The sequence below is a fragment of the Schistosoma haematobium genome, chromosome 1 (assembly GCF_000699445.3).
Source record: "Schistosoma haematobium chromosome 1, whole genome shotgun sequence".
Classification (NCBI taxonomy): domain Eukaryota; kingdom Metazoa; phylum Platyhelminthes; class Trematoda; order Strigeidida; family Schistosomatidae; genus Schistosoma; species Schistosoma haematobium.
The window spans coordinates 58,027,165-58,050,083 of NC_067196.1; the positions used below are offsets into that span (position 1 = coordinate 58,027,165).

The 22,919-nt window shown below is 31.4% G+C and overlaps 1 protein-coding gene across 1 annotated transcript; it reads left to right on the top strand.

Moving 5' to 3' along the window:
- Nucleotides 1-1,002: 1,002 nt before the first annotated feature.
- MS3_00001701 (uncharacterized protein) lies at nucleotides 1,003-22,377 on the top strand (the record flags this gene model as incomplete). The annotated part of the gene is made up of 8 exons (XM_012944406.3): nucleotides 1,003-1,074; nucleotides 10,534-10,566; nucleotides 13,365-13,411; nucleotides 14,057-14,106; nucleotides 16,657-16,709; nucleotides 16,972-17,158; nucleotides 19,383-19,596; nucleotides 22,160-22,377. 8 exons carry the CDS (start codon nucleotides 1,003-1,005, stop codon nucleotides 22,284-22,286), a joined length of 783 nt encoding a protein of 260 aa, XP_012799860.2. The 3' UTR covers nucleotides 22,287-22,377.
- Nucleotides 22,378-22,919: the final 542 nt, after the last annotated feature.

Below are 22,919 nucleotides of genomic sequence, written 5' to 3' on the forward strand. Positions count from 1 at the left end.
GTCCGCTTTCGATCAAGTGTGATAGAACAGAGCTGCATATTGTCATGACGGTACGCTCTCTTAACCACGAAGGGAAGTGTTCACTAACTCATTGGCTCAGTTGTCTGGTAGTGCGCTCAATATTGAAGTTTAAGAAATATTTAATGCAATATTACAGCTAAATTTAACTAGGATTCTTACTAGGGATATCGTTCCGGTTTATCCATTGCTCATCCATGAAAAATAATGTTCTTGAAATGAATTCATCAATCTACTCAATCCTTTAATCTACGTACCTAAATCTAAAAGGTCAGTTAAGTCAGTAAATGTACATTGAGGTGAGGAAACTTAGTGTCGTATCTTTAAATCACTTTTGATTGAAAATAAGGATAAGGAAGCAATTTTAGGAGGATTCACTGCAGTCCCACTAATAATATCATGACTATATTTTAGTCTTAATAGCAAATTTATTGTTGAAACTATAGGTAATATGGCCTTGTTTTGACTTCAATTATTGATTTTGTCAATAATATTGAAGGAAATCTACTTTTATAAAGTAAATCATGAATAGTCTTATTATAAGCACAAAATCTTAGAATGTGAAAAACCAACATTTAACTAAGTTTTGTAGATGGTGTAATAAAACCGGTAGTGAATATATATAGTTTTCGACATAAACTTTCTTTTATGCTTTTGTCTTAAAACATTTAAAAAATTGATAATACCATAGTTTTATATTAAGAAAGTATAAATGACTACTGAATAAACGCTAGTAAATTTGTTCCTTAAGTTCTACTTTAAATTCTTATTGTTTTGTAGATACAAACATCACATCATTTATTGTTAACAAGGATAGACAAAAATTGTGTTGCTGCATGTAGACAGACTAACTTCTGATTTAACTCATTTAAGCGGTTAAAAAAATCGTAGCATGAGAACAAAAACAATTAAGGAAAATAATGGCACGGGTATTTTTGAATTGCTAACTTCACACATATTATTTGACCATATTTGCTTTATATTATGAAATATCTGAAGTTAGAAATCCAGATACCTAGATCCCAGTTCAATAGTTTAAAGGTAACTAAACCTGAAGTAAGTGAATTCGATCCCATGCAGAGTCACGAGGTTGAATTACTGACACACCTTATACTAGAAAAAAACATCTATCGATTACTTGTTGATTTGATGTTTGAACCAGATTGAATTTACATTCTCATTACCACAATTTAGGTTTATTTAGAGGGAAAGAAGTGAATAGAAATTTCTTGACAAGTCAATAATTTACCTTGTAAAATGGCTAGAATATTGAAATTTGAAATTAAGTATTGTGATTTTTTCGTTAAAAAATCATGTCACAGTGATAGAAAAAAATATCAGAATATTTGAATGAATTGCCAAGAAAATCAAATAAATCCAATTTACCTGCGTCACTCATAGCTTTCAGTTATTTAATTAAAAGAATTGAATTAACATTTAGCTAGGCATCTTTGACTTATAGGTAGGTATGTTAATACAATTTACGATAACTAATCAATCATGGTTAAAAATAGCTAACTAATTGCCAAAAAAGTAACACATTTATTCTATGAGTTAAAAACTTGCTAAGCGATATCTTGAAGTAAAAAAAAATAATGGTAGGAAGACATTTTGATTGATGATTGAAGTAGTTTAATTAACAAACCAGAAGTAAAGACAAATATTGAAAAGTAATGATATAATACATGGTATGAATAAAAGTAATTCACTTTCAGTAATTGAATTTATTAGTCAATTGAAGTTAGACCACCATAGAGAACCTGGGAGCACTAGAAGGCCGTTTCATCCTAGTATGGGACTCCTTAGAAGTGCGCACCCACGATCTCGCCTCGCGAGATTCAAACCCGAGACCTACCATTCTCGCGTGCGAACGCATAACCTCTAGATCACTAAGCAGGTCAGCATCCAACGGTGTTAATGTCTAGCTTCAACCAATCCACGAAATTGAGCGACACATTCACCATTGTCTTGAGTGAATTACTATCTCGCAACAGACGCGGCCACTGCTTCTCACAAGAACTCCAGGAAATAACTCTTGGGGACAGTCACTAGTGAGCATATGGTGATTCGAATCAGAGAGGGGTTTGTGGAGTTTGTAGTAACTTAATAAATGAATTCACTTTTATTCTTTCCAGATCAAAGTTTCTTCAGGAAATCTATTGCTGAATTATTCTAACTACCAAAAATGATGTTAGAAAATATTCTCTGGCTATTCAGCTTTTCGTTTTCATCAACTCGCGTGAAATATCACAATATAATAGCGATGGGTCAATTAGATTTCAATAAATTTTTATGAATAAATAAATGTGATATGGTAATACTGAAGCGTTTTTCCAAAACCATCAGACTCTTTTTTTGACGAATATGTTTATAATGTATTGTCATGAAAAGCCGTATTATCTTCATGCGCATTTGTATTTACATGGATCGCTGCGTAAATATAACCCCTGACTATATTATTGATATATCTGACTCGCTTTGATAACGCTGAGTCCATGTTGTTGTGTATTTTTCTAGTGGAACAATATGTGTTTAGCTTCAAGAAATTATCTATCGTTACAGAGTTCTGTGGACTCACTATCTTTACTTTATTATAGTACAATAAGTAGTCTCATGTTTCTTCATTTATTATTGTCATTGAAGACATATGTCGCTCGGGTAGTAATTAGCATTTATGTATGCACAGCCAGAGAAATCATCTAATTGCATCGAAATAGCTTTTATCCCACTTTATACAGTATATATATATATCGTAATTAAGTTGAATTTATCTTTCTCAATTGTTTTATCTTCCAGCGTGCACATTGTGGAATAATTTTTGCGAATGATGTTATTTCCAAAATGTTTTAAAATCGCAAAGAAATTTTTATTTTTACATGTATTTTAATCTCTACAGAGGATTTTTACAGTGATAAGACATTCTCTGTAAAAATTACGTTTGAGGAATCTCGGCGATTGAAGTCTAAATCAATCCAACGTTTCGACTGGCAATCTTGTCTGGACTTCTTCAGGGTAATAATCAAAGCCAAAATTATCAAAGAAATATATAATGTTTAATGATCAAATCAAATCTTTACTGTACTTATTCAACCACATTCAGATGTTGGCTTTAGTAAGTAGGACAACATGAATTAGATATATGCGAATCATGTGGAAAGTTCATAATGTGAATGAATGATTGTGTATGTGTATATTTGTAAGTTTGAGTTATTAATAGTTGATATTAGGTGTTAATTTGTTCATTAGAAGTAAAAATACAATTGCTAATTGAAAAAGTTTTTAAAATGTCGACGTGTATGTAAAATGAGAATCATCAAATACATAATTGTAATAACAAAATATTCGAACTAATTTCAGTCAGATTAATGGTACATCTGAAATAAACAGGTTAGATAGAGATGGAGTCCAGTTACTTGTTAATGAACATCAATCATGTGGTAGCTAGTTGAATATACTCTTTTCTGTTTAGATTGTTCTTATTAGCCTATATGTACAGCGCTTCTGCTGTTAATCTTTCTTTATGTATGTCATAATCTTTCCGAAGTATTTTAGTTCCTACAAAACTGATATTGTGTCCTGTTTCTAACGCATGTAACGCTATCGCCGACCTATCCTCAAGTTTCTTCAGATCAACCGAGGATTTGAGAACATTTTCCAGACATTGTTTGTGTTCCTTCAACCTCACATTCAATTGTCTGGAAGTTTCTTCCTCATAGGCTGTATTATAATTGTGACAGTTGATCTTGTTGACAAAAATTCTGCTGTTCTTCCTTCGGGAACCTATTCTTAACCTTCACTAATGCCGATCTTATGGTATCACTAGCCCGAAAATACACTCTAATGTTATGTTTGTTTAGAATCCTCTTAATTTCTTCCGATGTTTCATTAAAGTATGAAATGACCTCAGTGGACTTCCAATATTTTGACATACACTTTAATTTAGTTTTTCTTTCATTTCTGATCATCTTCTTTAAAAATTCTTTGGAGTAATTGTTAGCCCTATGAGTAGACGAAATTCCATTCAATTCAATCTGTTGGTCCTCCTTATCTGTAATTAGACCTGTTAATTAGGTTTTTTACAACTGTGACTTTCGTATAATACGCAGGACCTGAAAAAAGCGTGCTTAAATATAGTTGGGTAGAAATTCTTTTAGACTTCAGCTTCTGAGGTGATGAAATATCTGGGTTGATCAACCATTGAACGTAGACCTCAATAAAACTTAATTATTCAGATACCAGGCTAGCCATCTTACATTGGCCAAGCCATTCTATAAAACAATCTGTTAGCTTCAACTCCATATATTAGTTTACATTTATTTGGTAATGAGTGTAAACATTTCAGTGGACGTTACAAGGAACCTGGAATTTCGAAACTCGTGACAGTGTGATATGGTGATCATGGTGTTGATGCTTTGAATTTAAGTTATTAGTAAATAAAAGAATATAACTATATTGTAGTTTATTTAAACAATTGCTATTAAAAGAATTAAATAACCTCTATTCATCCCAAAGGCAAAAGGCAGTTAGTCAATACTAAGGTAAACTGAAATGCTTTGAGTACCTAACTTTTAAATATTATTACTATTATTATTATTATTATTATTATTATTATTATTATTTGACCCTTTCTATACTTATTTATTTATGTTATTTACGTCACAAATACCTTTGCATTCATTGGGTGGTTTTCATTTAGACACTCCAGAAACGTCATGTAAAACAATTTAGAACTTTTAAAAATACTATGTAACTCATTTTTCTAGCGTCAGATAATTTTTTCCACCCACCCCCCTCCTATCTCCTATTTTCGTACTTTTGAACCCTTTTTAAAGTGATCTTATAGATAACATTACTCGGAACCTTGTTCTTTTTAACTATTGGTAGTCAGCACTGTCATTTATACAATTTTAATGTAATCTTCCAGTGAGGATAAGGTTACAAGTAAGTCAAGAGAAACTACGACACCTAATAAATACACGCTTGTCTGATTCAAGTGCCATTTTTTCTTAAATGGAATTTACCTATGATTAAGTGATCGTACGCTACAGTTTCCACTTTATTTTGATCTCAAAAAATGTTGGACTTATTTTACAAAATATGCATAAACCTGGTTTTGGATTGCTGATTCTATAAGCCAAAAATAAAAGTCAAGTATATCATTTCATTCTAACCAATATCAAAGTCAGAATCTTCAACTTCGAAAACCACTACAACCATCATCAAGAAGGTACAAGTATTTATAAATACTGCCTACACAAGACACTCAACATCCATTGACCGGATACCAAAAACAACAGTCTTCTGTGAGAGAGAACAAACCAACTTCAAGATGAAGAGGAAATTAGGCAAAGACGATGGGAACGGATAGGACATACTTTACTCAAATCACCAAACTGTATCACGAGGCAAGCCCTAACTTGGAATCCTGAAGGGAAGAGGAAAAGAGGAAGGCCAAAGAACACATTACGTCGGGAAATAGAATGAGATATGAAAAGGATGAATAACAACTGGAAGTAGCTGGAAAAGATTTTCTAAGACAGGGTTGGATGGAGAGTGCTCATGGGTGGCCTATGCTCCTCCACGAGAAGTAACAGGCGTAAGTAAGTAAGTAATATCATTTAATTACCGGAGGTATCATGAAATAAAGAGCACAAGAAAGTTTACAAAGCAAATAACCAAGGCTGTATTCTTTTTAATGTTATATATATATATATATATATATATATATATATATATCCTTTTCTTCTCATTATTGTCGTAGTTTTGACATTGTCTGTGCTATGCATCTTAAGCTGTAATTAAAAATTTTCCATTTTGTGATATTTAAACGATAGGATTGTTACCGATATTATACGTTATTTTAAAGAAAGCTGAAGATTATCTTTGAAAATTGACAAGATAACTATGTCCATAATATGTTGTCTTATGTTTAAAAAATTTCCAATCTTTTAAGTAAGGTTAAAGAACCTAATTATTTGAACACAAATACTGTTATAAGTAGGCAACAAAATAAATATGCACGACCCAAATAAAAAAATTGACTTGTAAAGTTATATAAGAAAGGGAGGGTGTATAATCAAATAGATGAATATCAATAAGTAAACGAGAAAAGATTACAGTAGATGAGACAAATCAGTTCTAAAAACTATTCTATAAGTTAAAGATGTTTCTATCACTTTATTGAAGTATGTGGGAGCAAACTACAGCAAGATTGGCATTGGTTTCTCTTCAGAATCATATATATACTTAAAAATTCTTAATCAAGTACCCGATGTGTATTTATTATGTTTCTGAATATTATAGTGAGACAGAAATTTACTATCCGATGGTTAGAAAATGGTCAATTCTAAGATATATATATTTAGGAAAGTCGTTAAAATATCCTGATCCATTTAAGGTATTAGAAAATTATGTAGACACATAGATTAAATAAAGCAAAAATGATCCCGATTTAATTAATTCTATTTTACTAATCTAGGTGATAATTTGTTTTCCATTTAAGGTCTATTCAAGAAACTGAAAATTTCATGACCGAACACTTTATGTGAAGTGAAATTTAGAAATGAGCAATGTAGGCACTGAGAAAGCTCTGTACCGATTATGTTGTCTATTATAGTACTTGTAGCCAGTCATTTGAATTTTAAGTCGTATACTATATATATTGAGGACTGTAGAATGCTTGAAACCTGTTTTGATTAACTCTCAGCAATTTTATAAAATCCTTACCAAATTCAGAAGTTTTACAATTAGAACTAATTTTAAATTATGTCCGTTTGCCTTACCTAATCGGATCAGTGAAACAGTTTGATGACATAAAATGAGCAACCAGTTTTTTTCATGAATGACATTTTTTGGTTTATAATAATTGGCAAATCAACGAATAGTTTTCAGATTTTTTACTTGACTCTTTATTTTTATAAACTGGTGAATTTCATTTTATTCGGATCATATATAAACATATAAGCACTATTTACGTCACAGCTGGAACAATGGAACCAATTTTAATTTGATTAAGATATGACCTTCTACTACAACTTCATTTCATTCTAACTGATTATCTGGTTTTTAAATCTAAGAGGAGATTATGAAGCCAACTTAAATCTACCACGTTGTAATCAGTAAAATCTGTATTTCGATTAGTTCACTTTTCTCGTGAATGTTTTTCTATTATATCTATTATAGATACACTAAGATTCTATACCGTATGAAACTATGGCTGTTTTGTTAAACTTTAAGGCACTACGAATGTACATTTCAAATTCAATGGTGAAATATACAGACAAATAGATGGTGTCGCGATGGGTTCACCCCTGGGTCCCATATTGGCAGACATTTTCCTTTCTAAACTAGAAAACGACCCACTAGCACAAGAGATCGATAAGTTTTCGTTTTACTGTCGATATATGGATGATACGTTTATCCTTTGCAACAACCAGACAGACTTCCTAGAAACATTCGATCGTTTCAATACCGTTCACCTGTCCATAAAATTCACATGGGAGAAGGAAAATGTAGGTAGAATAGCCTTTCTTGATGTTCTACTTACAAGGAGAAAGGACGGGTCGCTAAAAAGAAACATAAACAAGAAAATTACCTGGACGGGTCAATATACTAACTTTCTTAGTTTCTTTCCTCTACAACAAAAAAGGAACCTTATTAAGGCACTACATCATAGAATCAAGACTATATGCACTGTGGATACGATTGAAGATGAAACAAAGGCATCATTCAAAACCTTGAAGGAAAATGGATATCCTGAGAAATTTATAAACAAAAACATAGCCAATAAAAGACAGTGTAGAGAATGTCTAACGGTAAATAAAAAGCCTCTATATATACGCTTACAATGCAGAGGCGAGGCACCGAGCGAAATGCTAAGACTCAAGTTAAGCAGAACGATTCAAAGGACTTTTAATGCGGCTAAACTACAACTAGTATTCTCCACACGACCAATAGTCACTCCAAGGTTGAAAGATAAATTACCTAGACTAGTCACCTCCTTCTGTATCTGTCAATTCAACTGCTCCTGTGGAGCAAGTTATATTGGCAGATGTTCTAGGAATTTGTACATTCGGGCTCGCGAGCACCTACCCGTGTGGTTAAGCAAAGGTGTTGTCAAAACTGTTAACAGCTCCATCTTAGACCATTCAGTCCAAACAGGACATACAGCAAACATGGAGCAATCTTTTGCAATAATCTATCGTGTCAACAGCAGTCTACCTAATTCCGTCAGACTGCGAATCCTACAGACGGCTGAAGTAATTGCTATTTGGATCAAAAAGCCAGAGCTTTGTATACAAAAGAAGTATGTTCAGCCACTCCTTTTACCCTGACCAACTCTGGGGCCAACTAGCTAATAATCAATCTTATAATGTGGTGACGTAACCTGATTATTGTTCATTTTAAGTCCCAAACATTATTATTATTACTGTTATTATTATTATTGTCTTTACACTTGATAACCTTTTTGAGGAATTTATTCAATATCCACCCCTGAATCTACTATATTTGACTTAATTATTTTACATATTACACAATTTCCGATTTGTAATCACAATATCCTCTCTCTCTCTCTTACACCATGTTGACCATATTTATTCTGATCATTATTTATCTCACAATTTCATTTCGCTTATAAACTGATTCAAGACAACACTTCATAATAGTCAGCCCCAACATTAACGATTTGATTTGACTTGATATAACAAACAACAATTCCTGATTCACATATTACAATTCCCAAATGATGTATTCTGCCTTAAATCTGGCCAATTTTATGGATTATTAATCTGGATTTATAATTGTAGAACCTGATGAGAAATTATTGAAAAGAATATTCTTCGTTCATAAAATTGTGTTTCCGAGAAACCTGCATTCAATGCTGATTGGATAAAATGTTTCTCAGCGTTTTCGGAGCCCTTTTAGGCTTTTGTCAAGAATTTTTCTGAGTCTCCCCAACACTTTAAAGTCCCAATTAGACAAAAATGTAATTTGATATACGGACCTTCAAGATTAATGTTATTGTTTAAATTGGTGCATTCTACTAAAATCAAACATTTGTAATAATACTGCCTATTATTCACGTAACTCGGAATTTATTACAGTTTTGTATTAAACGAAGTAATGAGATTTCGTAGAAATTTGAATAGTAACTGGCAGTAGTAGGATATAATGCTTCTAATTTAAAAGTTGACATATTGAGTGATATAAAATTTAATAAAGGAAGAATAATGAATTATCACAGTCTACGAAGAATGGAACGTTATGAAAATCAATGATTCAGAAAGAAAAATCTTACAAGTCAATGAATACATAAATCTTCTAAAGATAATAGTTATTTTCCAGATATTTATAAACAAATATTTTGCACATATTCAAATTGATGGAAACAATAACGATGAATGGTATGAAAATAGGTTCACCAATTTTTTCTTCTTGATCAGAAATATTTTAATTTTTCTATATGTATCTATAAACTTATTGTTTCGACGAAACGAAAATGTAACTTATTATATAATATCAACCAGATACGAAGCTATGTAAGGAATTTTTAATATATGGGGATTTGTGAATATCGTGGTAATTTTAACAGTTGAATTCATGAGTCGATTTAAACTAGACCAGCCTTGAAATCATGAAAACACTGGATAGCCGTTTCGTCCTAGTATGTAACTCTTCAGCAGTAAGATCATCGGTCGGTTTAAGTTCGACATCAACACCGTTGTATTCCGGTTCAGTGGTTTAGAAGTGAGACGTCCACGTGCAAAACCGAAGGTCTCGAGTTCGAGTCTCCTGTGCGGGATCGTTGGTGCTCACCGCTGAGGAGTCTCATACTATAACGAAACAACCATCCAATGCTTACAGGTTTTCAATGTTGGTCTAGCTTAGGTCGACTTATGAACTCAACTACTAAAATATTACGAAATCATTAAATCTCATTTATGTTTACATCAAAAGTAGTAAAATTAATTGTTATTATATACCTAGAAAATTCATTTATTACTCACGCTTTACAGATATTTAAAACGGTAACATATGAAGAATCTAACATAAGGATAAAATTAAATGATTCAACATATTTCAGTGTTTATTTATGAATCAAATAATAATTTATTTTACTTCTAATAAACTTTCCCTAAATTCACTAAACATATAAAAATGTTGAAATCATGAATCAATTGAAGCTAGACCACCATGGAAAACCTGGAAGCACTGAGTGGCCGTTTAGTCTTATTGTGGGACTCTTCAGCAATGCGCATCCACGATCCCACCTCATGAGATTCGAACCCAGGACCTATCAGTCTAACACGCGAGCGCTTAACCACTAGATCACTGAGCCGGCCATCCAGTGCTGCCAGGTTTTCCATAGTGGTCTAGCTTCAACTGACTCATGATCTCAATTACTATAATATCCACAAAAACGCTTCTAATATAAAAATGTAGCATAATTCTAAACATTTTTCTATTTCTACTTTAGAAACTAATTTAAATTTGAATAATTAACTATTTTTTTAGTTTCAGAAAAGGTTTTTATGTGGATATAATATAGTAATTTTAATAGTTGAGATCATGAGTCAATTGAAGCTAGACCATCAACGAAAATCTAGTATAAATAATTTCATCTTTGATGAAAACTTTATACATTTCGTAGAACTTATTAGATTATATTTATATTCGTAATACGTCTTTACGTCTGTTAAAACTATTATTCAATAGAGAGAAAGAAAGAAAGAGAGAGAATGAGAGAATTTTTCTTCATGCCTAATTTATATTCAACATTTCAACTTAATAATGAATAAGAATAAAAAGGCTTCATATGTAGATTTTCTTTCATAAGACCAGTTTCTTTTTGTTTTGTTTTTTTTGTTTCAAGTTAACTTACATTCAATCAGTTTAAACTAAACAAGCAATTTATACATTGAAAGATATAAAACTATGATAAATAAAAATACTGAAATATTCAACTATCCAAGAAAAATACTCTTGATTATATGAATTTCTATGCTTAATCTTAATGTGAATACAGTAATAATAGGAGAAATTAAGTTTTGTTGGTTTATATAAATACATAATAATCTCTACTTATTAACTTGGACAAGGAATTTTTTTTATTTTTCAATGATTGTCGATATTTTTTTAGTTTTAATGTTTATTAAGCAATAACAGTTGAATAATTATTCCACAAGTTTTCAAATTCATTTGTATATATTATCATTAAAATAAAGAATAGATCAAAGTTAGACAACTAGTGAAAACCTAAAACCATTGGACAGTTTTCTCGTTCAAATATAGTACTCCTCAGTAGTGTACATCCAAGACTCGTCGTGCATGAATCCAACCCAGGACTTTTGATCTCTCGTGTGGACGACTAACCTGTAGATCTCTGAGCCGGCATCTCATAGTGTTACTATATAACTTCAGTCAGTCCACGATAATGCGCAACCAATTTCTGTTGTCTTTAATGGATCCCTTCTTCATACCTGAAACAGTTTAAATCCACGGGTCATGGCCTCTCACTAGAACTATGAGAATTAACTCTTGAAGCTAATCATTAGTGACCACAATCTGAACAGCTCTATATTGACATATATAGTACTGAATTATGCTAAATTCAGAAAACCAGTTCTCCTGGCATTTAAATAAGATATATTTAATAGCTGACACTTCACATGACTAATGAACAACCAAATAATGGTCATTCACAAAGATTTTCAGAATATTCTGTGTGTTACCTAATAATAAAATCCTGCGAACACAAAGTACGATTGATCAGTTTCTACTTATCACCTAGATATTTTACCAATAGTCAATAACAACTTTAAATGTAAAACGAGAAAAAAAAACGATAGATTGTGGCCTACTAAGTTATCGTGTGAAAATAGTTATGAATGAATCAGTATTTAAAGGAGATTAGAATAAAACATTACTATTCAACTTCCCCGCCCAGCCTAAACAGCTTCATGATAATAAAATGCTTTAAACTTAAACAAATTTAGATCGAAAGTATGATCATCTTTATCATAACATTCTATGGTGCTCACTCATCACATTTCATTATGACTTCAATTTTTTTGGGTGTTCACTTTACTCAGATTGTGCTTGAAACGTCTAAGTCACATGGTTTAAACCATGTGAATTTTATTTCCATTACTGGAAAAGTCTATTATATCAGAAGAAAAGCATGATTTCTGTCCAAATATTTATTGTAGCATCATTTCAAATATGATCCATTTATAGTTTGATAATGTTCACACTTTATAAGACCAATCTAAACACAATTTTTATAAGTAAAATAATTTACGTAATAAACAAAATAAATTTGAGCGTTATGATGGAACAAATGATCCAACGCAATACTAAAATAACCAAGGTTATCAAACTGATAATCTGATCCATCAACATATCCCTGAATCTTACATGAACAGATTTATGAAGATAAAAACAATAGTCAACTGACTGAATATCATCAAATATATGAGAACGTTAGTTATACAGAAAATTTTTTTTAAACAATGTGATTAGATTAGCTACTGAACAACAAATAATTGATCAAGATCGAAAATCAAGATTTACAAAACTATCAACCAGGGTCCATTTGTGTCCATTGTATCCTTCGACAACTGATACAAATTGGTATGATATAATTTGATTCTTTTTTTCGTAAAACATTTTGCTAAAAGTATAAAGCAAAAGCTTATCAATTTATATGATTAAGATAAACCACGGAACAAAATTTCGTTTTACAGTTCTAAACAAACACTATGCCTCAGATAGTTTGAAAGTGACTACGATTTATTTTAGTAAAAACATTGAATCTGTTTCAACGAACATTATTCTGGTTCATAGAAAATGTTTTGGACTAAAAATTACAGTATTATATTGGATAATTGATGTATTGACCTTTTCTCATTTAGAAAACTTCAAGAATAATCATACTGGTTTATTGATAAAAACGCCACTATCCATCTCTGTTTATAATACTTGTGACTTAAGGCAATATCAAGACCATCCACATAAAATCTACATTTACCAATAAAAGACTGATCAGTTGCAGTCCTAAACATTAATCGGAAGATTCAAACAACCAACACAAGGCGAATCATCTGAATATTCCTTAAAAAACTTTAAAATAATGAGAATTACTGCTCAAAAAAGTTAAGTAATTATATAAATGGAATTAATTGTATTTATCAATGAAACACTTAATTCAGAATGTAAGTGAATGATAAATATCGCTAAAAACGAAAAAAACATTTGTAATTCATCCAGTCTGTATATTTCAGGATAAATAAATATACCAATTTTAAATAACTCATTAAGTATTGTCTTTTACTTTTAAATCATAGTGGAAAAACGGAGATCGATCAAAGTCAATACCAACTCGGAAACTCCAGTGAGATACCATTTATTTTCCTCTAAGTTCATTTACCAACGTCACCATGACAACGCGATCATGTGCAGACTTATCAGAGTACTGATGAACATCAATCATTACATTTTCAAAACAGAAAAAGACTGAAAATAATTTTGCGTAAATTAGTATGTCTCGAGTTATCCGTAAAAATTATTTAATCTCTCCCCACTGCATAACACAAGCGTATTTCTCAGCTTCAAAATTTCTCTTCTCAAAAAGAATTCTTATCTTTGATCACTGAACTATCAGAAATTTTACTAACCTACCTAAAAGTAGATAAATAACAACTACGTCAATCTCAGGACATAAAAACCGTACAAAATTATCAACTCCCTCGGGCTGAATACCATAGAGATTTAGGTTTCAATGCATATCACTATTCGGGTATCTGACGAATCGATTATATCTTTGGTCTTAAGAAAAAACTCCATCGACTAATAAGTATATACCGAGCAACATCTCTGCAGACGCTATTTAGACCCAAACTTGTATGAAATGAAGATATAGGATAAAAACTAATATGGCTATAAATTGTCCATGGGACGTAAAGATCCATTGTATAAGAAAAGCCAAAAATTTAAACTCAAGAGTTAGTGATCATTTTTCATCACATTATTATCAAAGGAACCTACCTTCCATCACACGTCCATCTTTACATTCTTTCGTAACACGAAGTAAATTATTGCGGGTAAAATTCAAAAAGCAGCTCATTCACGCCTTGAACTGGCTGTTCGTTAGTTTTTACACCAAACAAATTATCTGCAATCAGTTATAACTTGATCCTCTCCAAAACTGTCTAAAGTTTTAACTATGTATTTTACATAATGTCACATCTTTGAGAAAGTGAATATGAATTCTTCAAAGCATTGTAATGGTTGACAATAACTAATTTCATTCCAACACTTCAGGCTTTAATAAAAACTAAAGGATTTTACTAAAACATGTTTCGATTCATGACAAAAATGTCAAGATGTAACGTGAATTCGAGTTAGAAAATAGCAAATAAAACCTGTAATATTTTTGGGTAAATTTGTATTCCTCTTTAATGCTGGCTCAAGGATCATCTTGATATGAATGTATACATTTTAGTATGAAGTAGTGGATCATGGATGTGTACTGTTGAGGAGTCCATTACAAAGACGAAACAGCCGTCCAGTGCTCCCAAGTTTCCAATGGTGGTCTAACATTCGTCGGTTTGTGATCTTAATTTAAAAAAGTAAACATTTTCATTAAATCAGTATTCATCTTTAAAATCACTAATAACATTTTTCCCGTAGAAAGAAGAAAAACAAATATAACAAGTCTCTGCGACTGAACTGAACACAAATCCAAAGTTTCGCTTGGCAATCTGGTTCGGTGAAGCAGTAAGAACTTAGAATTGACTCTAGACTGCTCATACTGGTTTATGCGTCATTGGACTGGTCAGTAAGTCGGTGTTCTAATTGGCGATCTCATTACGTTATAATTAATAGTCCGTAAGAACATAACACAAACAATATACTCTTGAATTATTTCAGTAGTGTAAGGAATATGTACTTTCGATGTAAGAAAACTTACAAATTTTCCATAGAAGACTTTTTTAAAATGTGCTCTTGATTTTAATTCAAGGCAGTAAACTACCCTCTGTAAGTCAGCTTACTTATAAGTAGTTTGTCCTGAACTTGAAAAACAATAACCATAAGGGAACTAATGTTTCATGATCTTATGCACATCAACAAAAGTTTCTGAAAATTTTAATTCATCATTAAATCGGTTTCATTTTTTATTGGATAATGAGAACTGATTATCATAAAGGTATGAACGGACTAATCAGCTAAGAAACTAAATTTAAACAAGTTTATATTTGTTACCTATACAATAATTACGAAATATAACCAATTATATTTGTGAAAACAGGATGATCTTCAGAAAATAATACTCATATTGATCACAAATGTTTAGTCCATGTGAACTTACATTTGATACTCAGTGACCATGAAGTGTTTCGACATTTGTTCAATACAGAATTTTCAAAAACAATAATCAGTTATGAGAGATTCGCATTGCTTTGATACCCTCGGATGTGATTCGTCGTTAATAATGGTAATTCTGTCACTTTAAATTTAACACTGTATATTTCAATACATCAAGTTTTATTCAAGCTGTATCAATTGAATTGTAAAACAAACTGCCGATAAATACCTGATTATTTGACTAAATGCATAATTAGTTATCTAAACAATATTTGGCATTGAAACAGGGCTTTTAATTAGTTAATCAAACACTACAAAATTTCTAATTACCTAAGTGACCACCAACTTACGTAACTAATTGTCTGAAATCCTATCCATATGATAGAACTACTAATTATCCGTTTGATACCTTATCATTGGTTCACTATTTTAATATCTCTACACAAAATACTTGATAAAATATAGTATATTAGCTACTTTTGAAATATTATGTAACGAAAGGCAGATAAGTTATGATCATCTTACTGAATTAGCTGTTTAAATTCAATTTTCAGTCTTTACTCAACAATGATAACTTTAATAATTGAATTACGATCAAGATTCGGCACTCAACATTCTATTTAGATGCGTATTCGTTTTTAGTACCCCGTTCATCTGACTCGGGTTTGATCATATGATGACGCTAACGAAATATACATGCCGTTAACCCTCGTAAATAATTACTGATTTAATCCGCGTTAGAGAGTAACGGAATAGATTTTTGATGCGTATATTTCATACACTCGTTGATCCAGACAGACAATTAAAGGAACAAAAAGGAGAAGCAAACAGGATAAAACAAACATGCCAAATAGATTTGATGAAGCGTAACTCAGCAATCATAGCCAAACAAAAATAAGCTATAGACATGTGGTGAACCAAGTAACCGATGGACACACACTCGAATATAAACAGTCAAGGTTATAAAAAAATAACTGACAAGGTCAAAATGTGACTCAAGAAGAATGAATAGGTTAGTTAAAGTAGCCTATGTGGGATTGACATAGTACCAGACACTATACACCGTTATACCTCCACCTTCTTTAAATACTACATTATATCGTGAAAACCATTCTTATTTTGTAGCACTAACAGTAGGAGTAAACTGGATTTTTTGTATAAGTAATTCATGAAAAACAAATCCAGTGGTCAAATGAATGTAAACATAAGGCCCACAATAATTTTATCGACTCCGGTCAATACGCGGAAATGACTACTTATTTATAATTAAAGACGTGGATCTAACGTTCTACCTATACATTGCACCCAAACTAATCAGCCCGCATGTATGTTCTTCACCTTTTTTTATTGGTTTTCAACATTTTAAAAAACTTTTAACAAGAAATACGGGTGAATTACCTGAGAACCTTAAATCTTCAAATACATCATAACCAAGTTCGTAAACCTACAAATCACATGTTTAAAATAATATGAGATTTATGCAAAGTGCCCATATAGTACATATATATAATGTATTTCGAAAATGGTATTATTAGTTTTCCTGCGTATTTCCCAGTCGGTTTGTTAAATTAATTAAAATAATCTAAGAAAAGACAATTATTATCCAAAATGAAATTTCTTAATTATATAATTTTTCTCAAAATATGGTTACTTTTATTCCATGTTATTGTATGTATTGGCGGCTACGGAAAAACTTCGTACGATCAATTGGATAGTGACTACAAAGATGAAGTAGAACAAGAAATAGTCAAAGCACCTTTGAGTTTCATGCCAGGTACGAAAAAAAGTTACATTTTTGACCATTTATAATTATAGTAATGTTAACTGAATTTTATTGTGGTTAAGTACTCTAAATTAAATGGATTAATTGAAGAGCTTTCATTGACGTTCTAGATAACATTGTCAGAGGTGACTTCATGTAGAAGTGAGCCTCTTCGTTACCACACACAATCATTCTAATAGCCTAGTTTGTAAGAACTCATCAACACTAAAAGCATACATCTGAACTAGAAAATTTTCTACATCATTACATTATCATAAAAACTAATTTATAGAAAGAGATCTGCTTGACAACATTCCTAGAATTTCTCACACTTCTATTACTAAGTCGGAATCGTTTATTGTTTGTGTTAAATTTAATCATATTTGTATATGATATTTTACAGAGTGCTCGTTTGATATTGAGCGAAAAAAATCGTTAATGCTTATTAATGGAGAAGTAATGTAATATCATAACTAAGGATTCATAGTGGATAATTATTCCCGGTTAGAAAACTAAAACATTTTATCAATAAAATAATGAATGACTTTTACAGTTTACTACTATCAGTAATAAATAATTATGCAATTAGTCGCTTTTAACTTACAACTTCATAATTCTATGACATTTTGATTAGGAAACTGTTGATGTAAATTGAAACGCCCATACCATCTTAAACACAATTTCAAACAAGGTGGTAACACATAAACTAATTCAATAGCCTAAACGTATAAGGTAACAACAGATAGAAAATATGAAAAAATTTCATGGTTTATTATTTACCGAGAAATTTCTTGTAATGCAGTTAACTATACAACAACTGGTTAACGATGAACAAATAAGACTTTTATTCTTTACAACATTGGATTAGATTTTCAAGTGATTCATGTCTGGGAATAGTATTCTCCCCAAAAAAATGTATCCGTGCTATCGTTGCCGTCATTTATTACTTAACTTTTAATTCTTTTCCCAACCCTAAACAAATCGCCAAGTGAAAATGAGACAGCTATTAAATAATAAATAAATATAAACTGAACTAATCAGTACAGGGGATTTGTAGAGATTGTAGTATTTTACGGTTTAAATCACAAACTGATCTTAGCTAGACCACCACTGAAAACCTGGAAGCATTGAACGATCGTTTCGTCCTAGTATTGGACCCAGCAGTAAGTATCCAAACCGAAGTACTCGACTTCTGATCTTACTAATTTCAAATATATAATTACTCGAAAAAATCTTTTAGCTCTGATAGTCTAATGTCTACTGAACACCTAAAAATATCATACAAATATTATTCTTATAGACTTTTCACTTTCTTCAACCAAACAATTGGATGGAAAAATTTATTTTGAATCATTCAAATGAAATCCAGTTATCAGTACTATTTGATCACATACTTTCGAATGATCTTTATTCTCAAAATAGAAAATAATTAATTTTATAGAAAAATGTTTAAGAAATTTTCTTATATGAAGTAATCTAAATTTGTGGATTATCAAATAGAGATCAAATCTATTTGAGTAATTAATGAGTCACATCCGAAGTATTCGGCTTGCAAAACTTATATAAAGATAATTTTTCTTTAAACTAATGAAAAGCTAAGATTTTCAACAAAAAACGATTAGAAACTTTATCTTAAAGTATATTTCAGCTAACTTACTAAATTGTTTCAGAAAGAGAAGATAAAAGAATTAGAGTATGAGTACTTAGTTTCTCAAAACAGATGTACATTCTGAAGTACATTTTAGTTATGAGATTATTCAATATTGATATTATGTAAAACAGTGATAAGATACATGACTTTAACTTATATACCATTATCTGTACTAACCAATCTCCAAAATCTAACGAATAAGAATCAAAAATTACATGTAAGTCGTTAGCTAGGAAGAATATTCACTATAGTATGATATTATCCATACGTATTTTAATGTCCAATAAGTGTATGGTGTCCGACGTTTCAAGATATTTCTCCGTCCACTAAGTGGCTGACTGCTGTAGAGTGTAATTGTCATCTTCAACATTCTAGGTTTTCCCCATCTGTCTATTATGAATATGTCAATGTAGCGAATTCCAAAATGTAAGTTAAGGCTTGAATTGATATGTTTAGTGGAAACTGAATTCTTTTGTACAACACTAAGCCATTTAATGAACGGATAAGATAACTACGTATAATATATCACTATTTTGCGAGCTGTTCATTAAAATATAACTTCTTTTCCTATACATTGTTTTTAAGTTTGCAAACCTCAACAAATACATACATTTTCTCAAAAACAAATTCGATGTGCATGCGGGATTAAGTGTCAATACCTATGTCAAACAAAGACGACAAAGGAAAAAGAAGGTGAACAAAGAAAAACATGCAGAAGAGTATGTCGTCAAAAACCATGTTACCGGCCATCAGTACACAAAGTTTACCACTATAGCTTAGCAGGTGGTCTTTGTCGAATGTAAGTATGATCTTTGTGATTAAATTACACCAGTAATTATTATGTTCATGTGATCAAAGGTTCCACTTTCAAAGCTATCCCAGCCTCCTATACTCTTTGTAAATAAAAATGATAACCGCAGATAGTACATCATTTAGAGAATTTGAAGATTACTCAAAGATATTTGTACAAAGTACTAAACATGGCTGACATATTCTGTTTATTACTTAGATAGAGCATAATTGGTTTTTAAGTAATCGGCAAACAATTACTAACACGAGATATTTGAAAATCAAGTAGTTCAACGATTTATGAGGTCAAACAGGTATTCTAGGTGGAATTGGATTGTCATGGTTATTTCGAATTAATCAATGTTGGAGATGGAAATAATTGAATTATGACTCAGAGGTCCAGAATTAATGCGTTCCACGTAGGACCTGAAGGTTATGACTCCTACCTTGAGTAGAGTTCCCAATACGGAAGAATCCAAAACTAGAACAAAGCACCTCTTGATTATCCACGGTTTATAACAGTTCACTCCTTATCTGGTATCTAATAAAACTAATCGTCCCAGGATCCCAAAGAGCTACAGCAGTATATATAGAAAAACTCAACCATGACATGTCAGACTATTCTTTGTATCTAAACTAAATAATTAAAAATTTGTCCCACCTATTTTTCCTTGGATCGAAATCATTCAATTAATAGTCTGGTGAAATAAATGTCATACACTAGTGAAACTAAATAACCGATGATCTCTAGTTTTTAAAGACACTCTTGCGACTGAATTTTTCTTTCTGTTTTCCGAATAGTTCTATAACTTACATAGTACGTTACAATTTGAATACAAGGTATGTTTGAGCGTGTTATGTTGCAGGGTCAAATGCTAATAGCAACAGCATATTAATTAGCCCTAATACATTAGCAAAGTTTGATGTTGCGTAGGTAATAAGGACGAAATAGGATTAAATATTCTTAGTTATTTTTATGTACTAATCTGAAGTCGATATACATGGTTAAAGATGACTTTATAACAAATACTACAATTAAACAACTATGCGTCGGTCTAATCAATGTAAGAAAATCAACTGTTGAGATCCGAAATCTACAAAAGTACCGACAGTCTTTCAAATATCGCTCGCGTTAGGAAATGATACTCAATTAGTTTCTCTATAGTCCATCAAAACTAATTGTACTACATGAGTTTCTTTTCTCGAACTGATGTTAAACTGCTATACTTCTGTCCTGATGACTAGAAATGATTAAAATATTCATTTGAATCATCCACCTCTAATAATAAATCAACACTGAAAGTGTTCACCTAGACTAAAAATCTTTACCATTTAGTGAAGATATCGGAATTGTAACTTGTATGAATTCACTGACTAAAATACCAAATATGTTAGTAAACCTTACAAAATATCAGAATAAAAATGTTTAAATCGTCAACAAACTTTCCAGATATTCTGAACTGTCAAAACAATTTGTATCCATTAAATCATATTTCTAATCAATAAACAGCGAAGTATCTGTAACAAGATCAAAATGAACTCTTCATAGTTTAGTAAGGGTTATATTGAAAAAAGTTACACAAATTAAGTTTCCCAAACATTCATAATAAACATTATAGTAATGACCTGGAAACATAAAATAAAGGAACAACAGTTATCATTGTACGAAATTTATCTAAGAAAAATTGTAACATTAAATTTAGCTCAAGTATTCACGACTCCATTTAAACATTTATCAAATCTATTCGACATGGTTAATTACAAAATATATCCTTAAACCCTGCTATCATCGAATATTGATTTATGTAATATCACAATGTTGTTTGGATGAAGTCAAGACAGTAGTACTGTACGGAGCTGAGACGTGGAGAACTACTACAACCCTCATCGAAAACGTACAAGTATTTGCAAACAATTGTCTACACAAGATACTCAATATTCGTTGGCCGGATACCATCAGCAACAGCCTGCTGTGGGAAAAAACAAACCAGCTCCCAGCTGAGGAAATCAGGAAAAGGAGTTTGAAGTGGATAGAACATACACTATGGAAATCACCAAACTGCATCACGAGCCAAACCCTAACTTGGAATCCTGAAGGGGGGCGGAAAAGAGGAAGGTCGAAGAACACACTGCGCAGAGAATTGGAAGCAGACATAAAAAGGATGAATAGCAACTGGAAAGAACTAGAAAGAATTGCCCAGGACAGGACTGGACGGAGAGTGCTGGTGGGTGACCTATGCTCCTATACGAGGGGTAACAGGTGTAAGTAGTCTGAATGAAGTGAGAAACAACAAAAGTATGATTATCTTTATTCGATTGACAATAACTAGTCGACACTCAAAACCATTCACTAAGGTTGTAACTTTAGTTTCAATTAACACATTTTTCAATGATAGTTAATTTTACTCTTATTTATAATAACAAAGCAAATAATACATAAATGATTATTTCAAAGTAATATTTTTAAGTCTTTATTAAGTCAGAAAACATTGGCGATATTGTTTTTCAACATTAACCTTTTTTATTCTTCCAAGCCGTTTCAAACAATATTCTTAATATTCTGATTTTAAAAGGTGGAATGTTTGTACATATCATGCGAAGTGTGAAGGCAAAACACGTAGATGGGTACAATATCATCTTTCTTCATGTCAAAGAGCAAATACACGACACAGATACAAATTATGGTTTAAAGATATATAGTTATTATAAAAATATATACATCTATATTTACCACTGACAACTTCCATTCTCTCTTTTGTGTGGTCAATAAATATAATAAAATTCTCTTAAATGTTTCAGACATTTTTTAAAATGCTTTTACGATTACCGTTACTTGTCACTTCGATCATACAAATAAAGCATTTTTAATGAAATCAGATTTCACCAAGATTCATGCTCCTAAAACAAACCTATTTTAATACTCTACTCAAATAATCTGAGATAAGCGTTGTGAAGAAAACTTTGGACAGTGGTTCCTGGTGTCTGAAATAGTTACCCAAGTAAATGAAACTGTCGCCACAAAATTTTCACTAAATCAGTCAATAAACCCAGTACGGTTCACGAGAACTTCAGCTACTTGTGGAGTAAGTGCCACGAACTGTCTGCATTTAGTGAACTTCGTTTACGAATCCACCCTATTACTTTGTAAGACAGGATTAGTAAGCATTCCAATGGACTGGATATAATTTAGTTACGAATTGTTACGATTGATCTTAGAGGGTGACAGCTACCAATAGTAACATGTTGTTCACTCTAAAATAAAGTGACGATTTTCTTTGGGAAAAATCAGTGTCAGTCTACAGCTCCTAATCGCAAAGCTCTAAATGTCAGAAA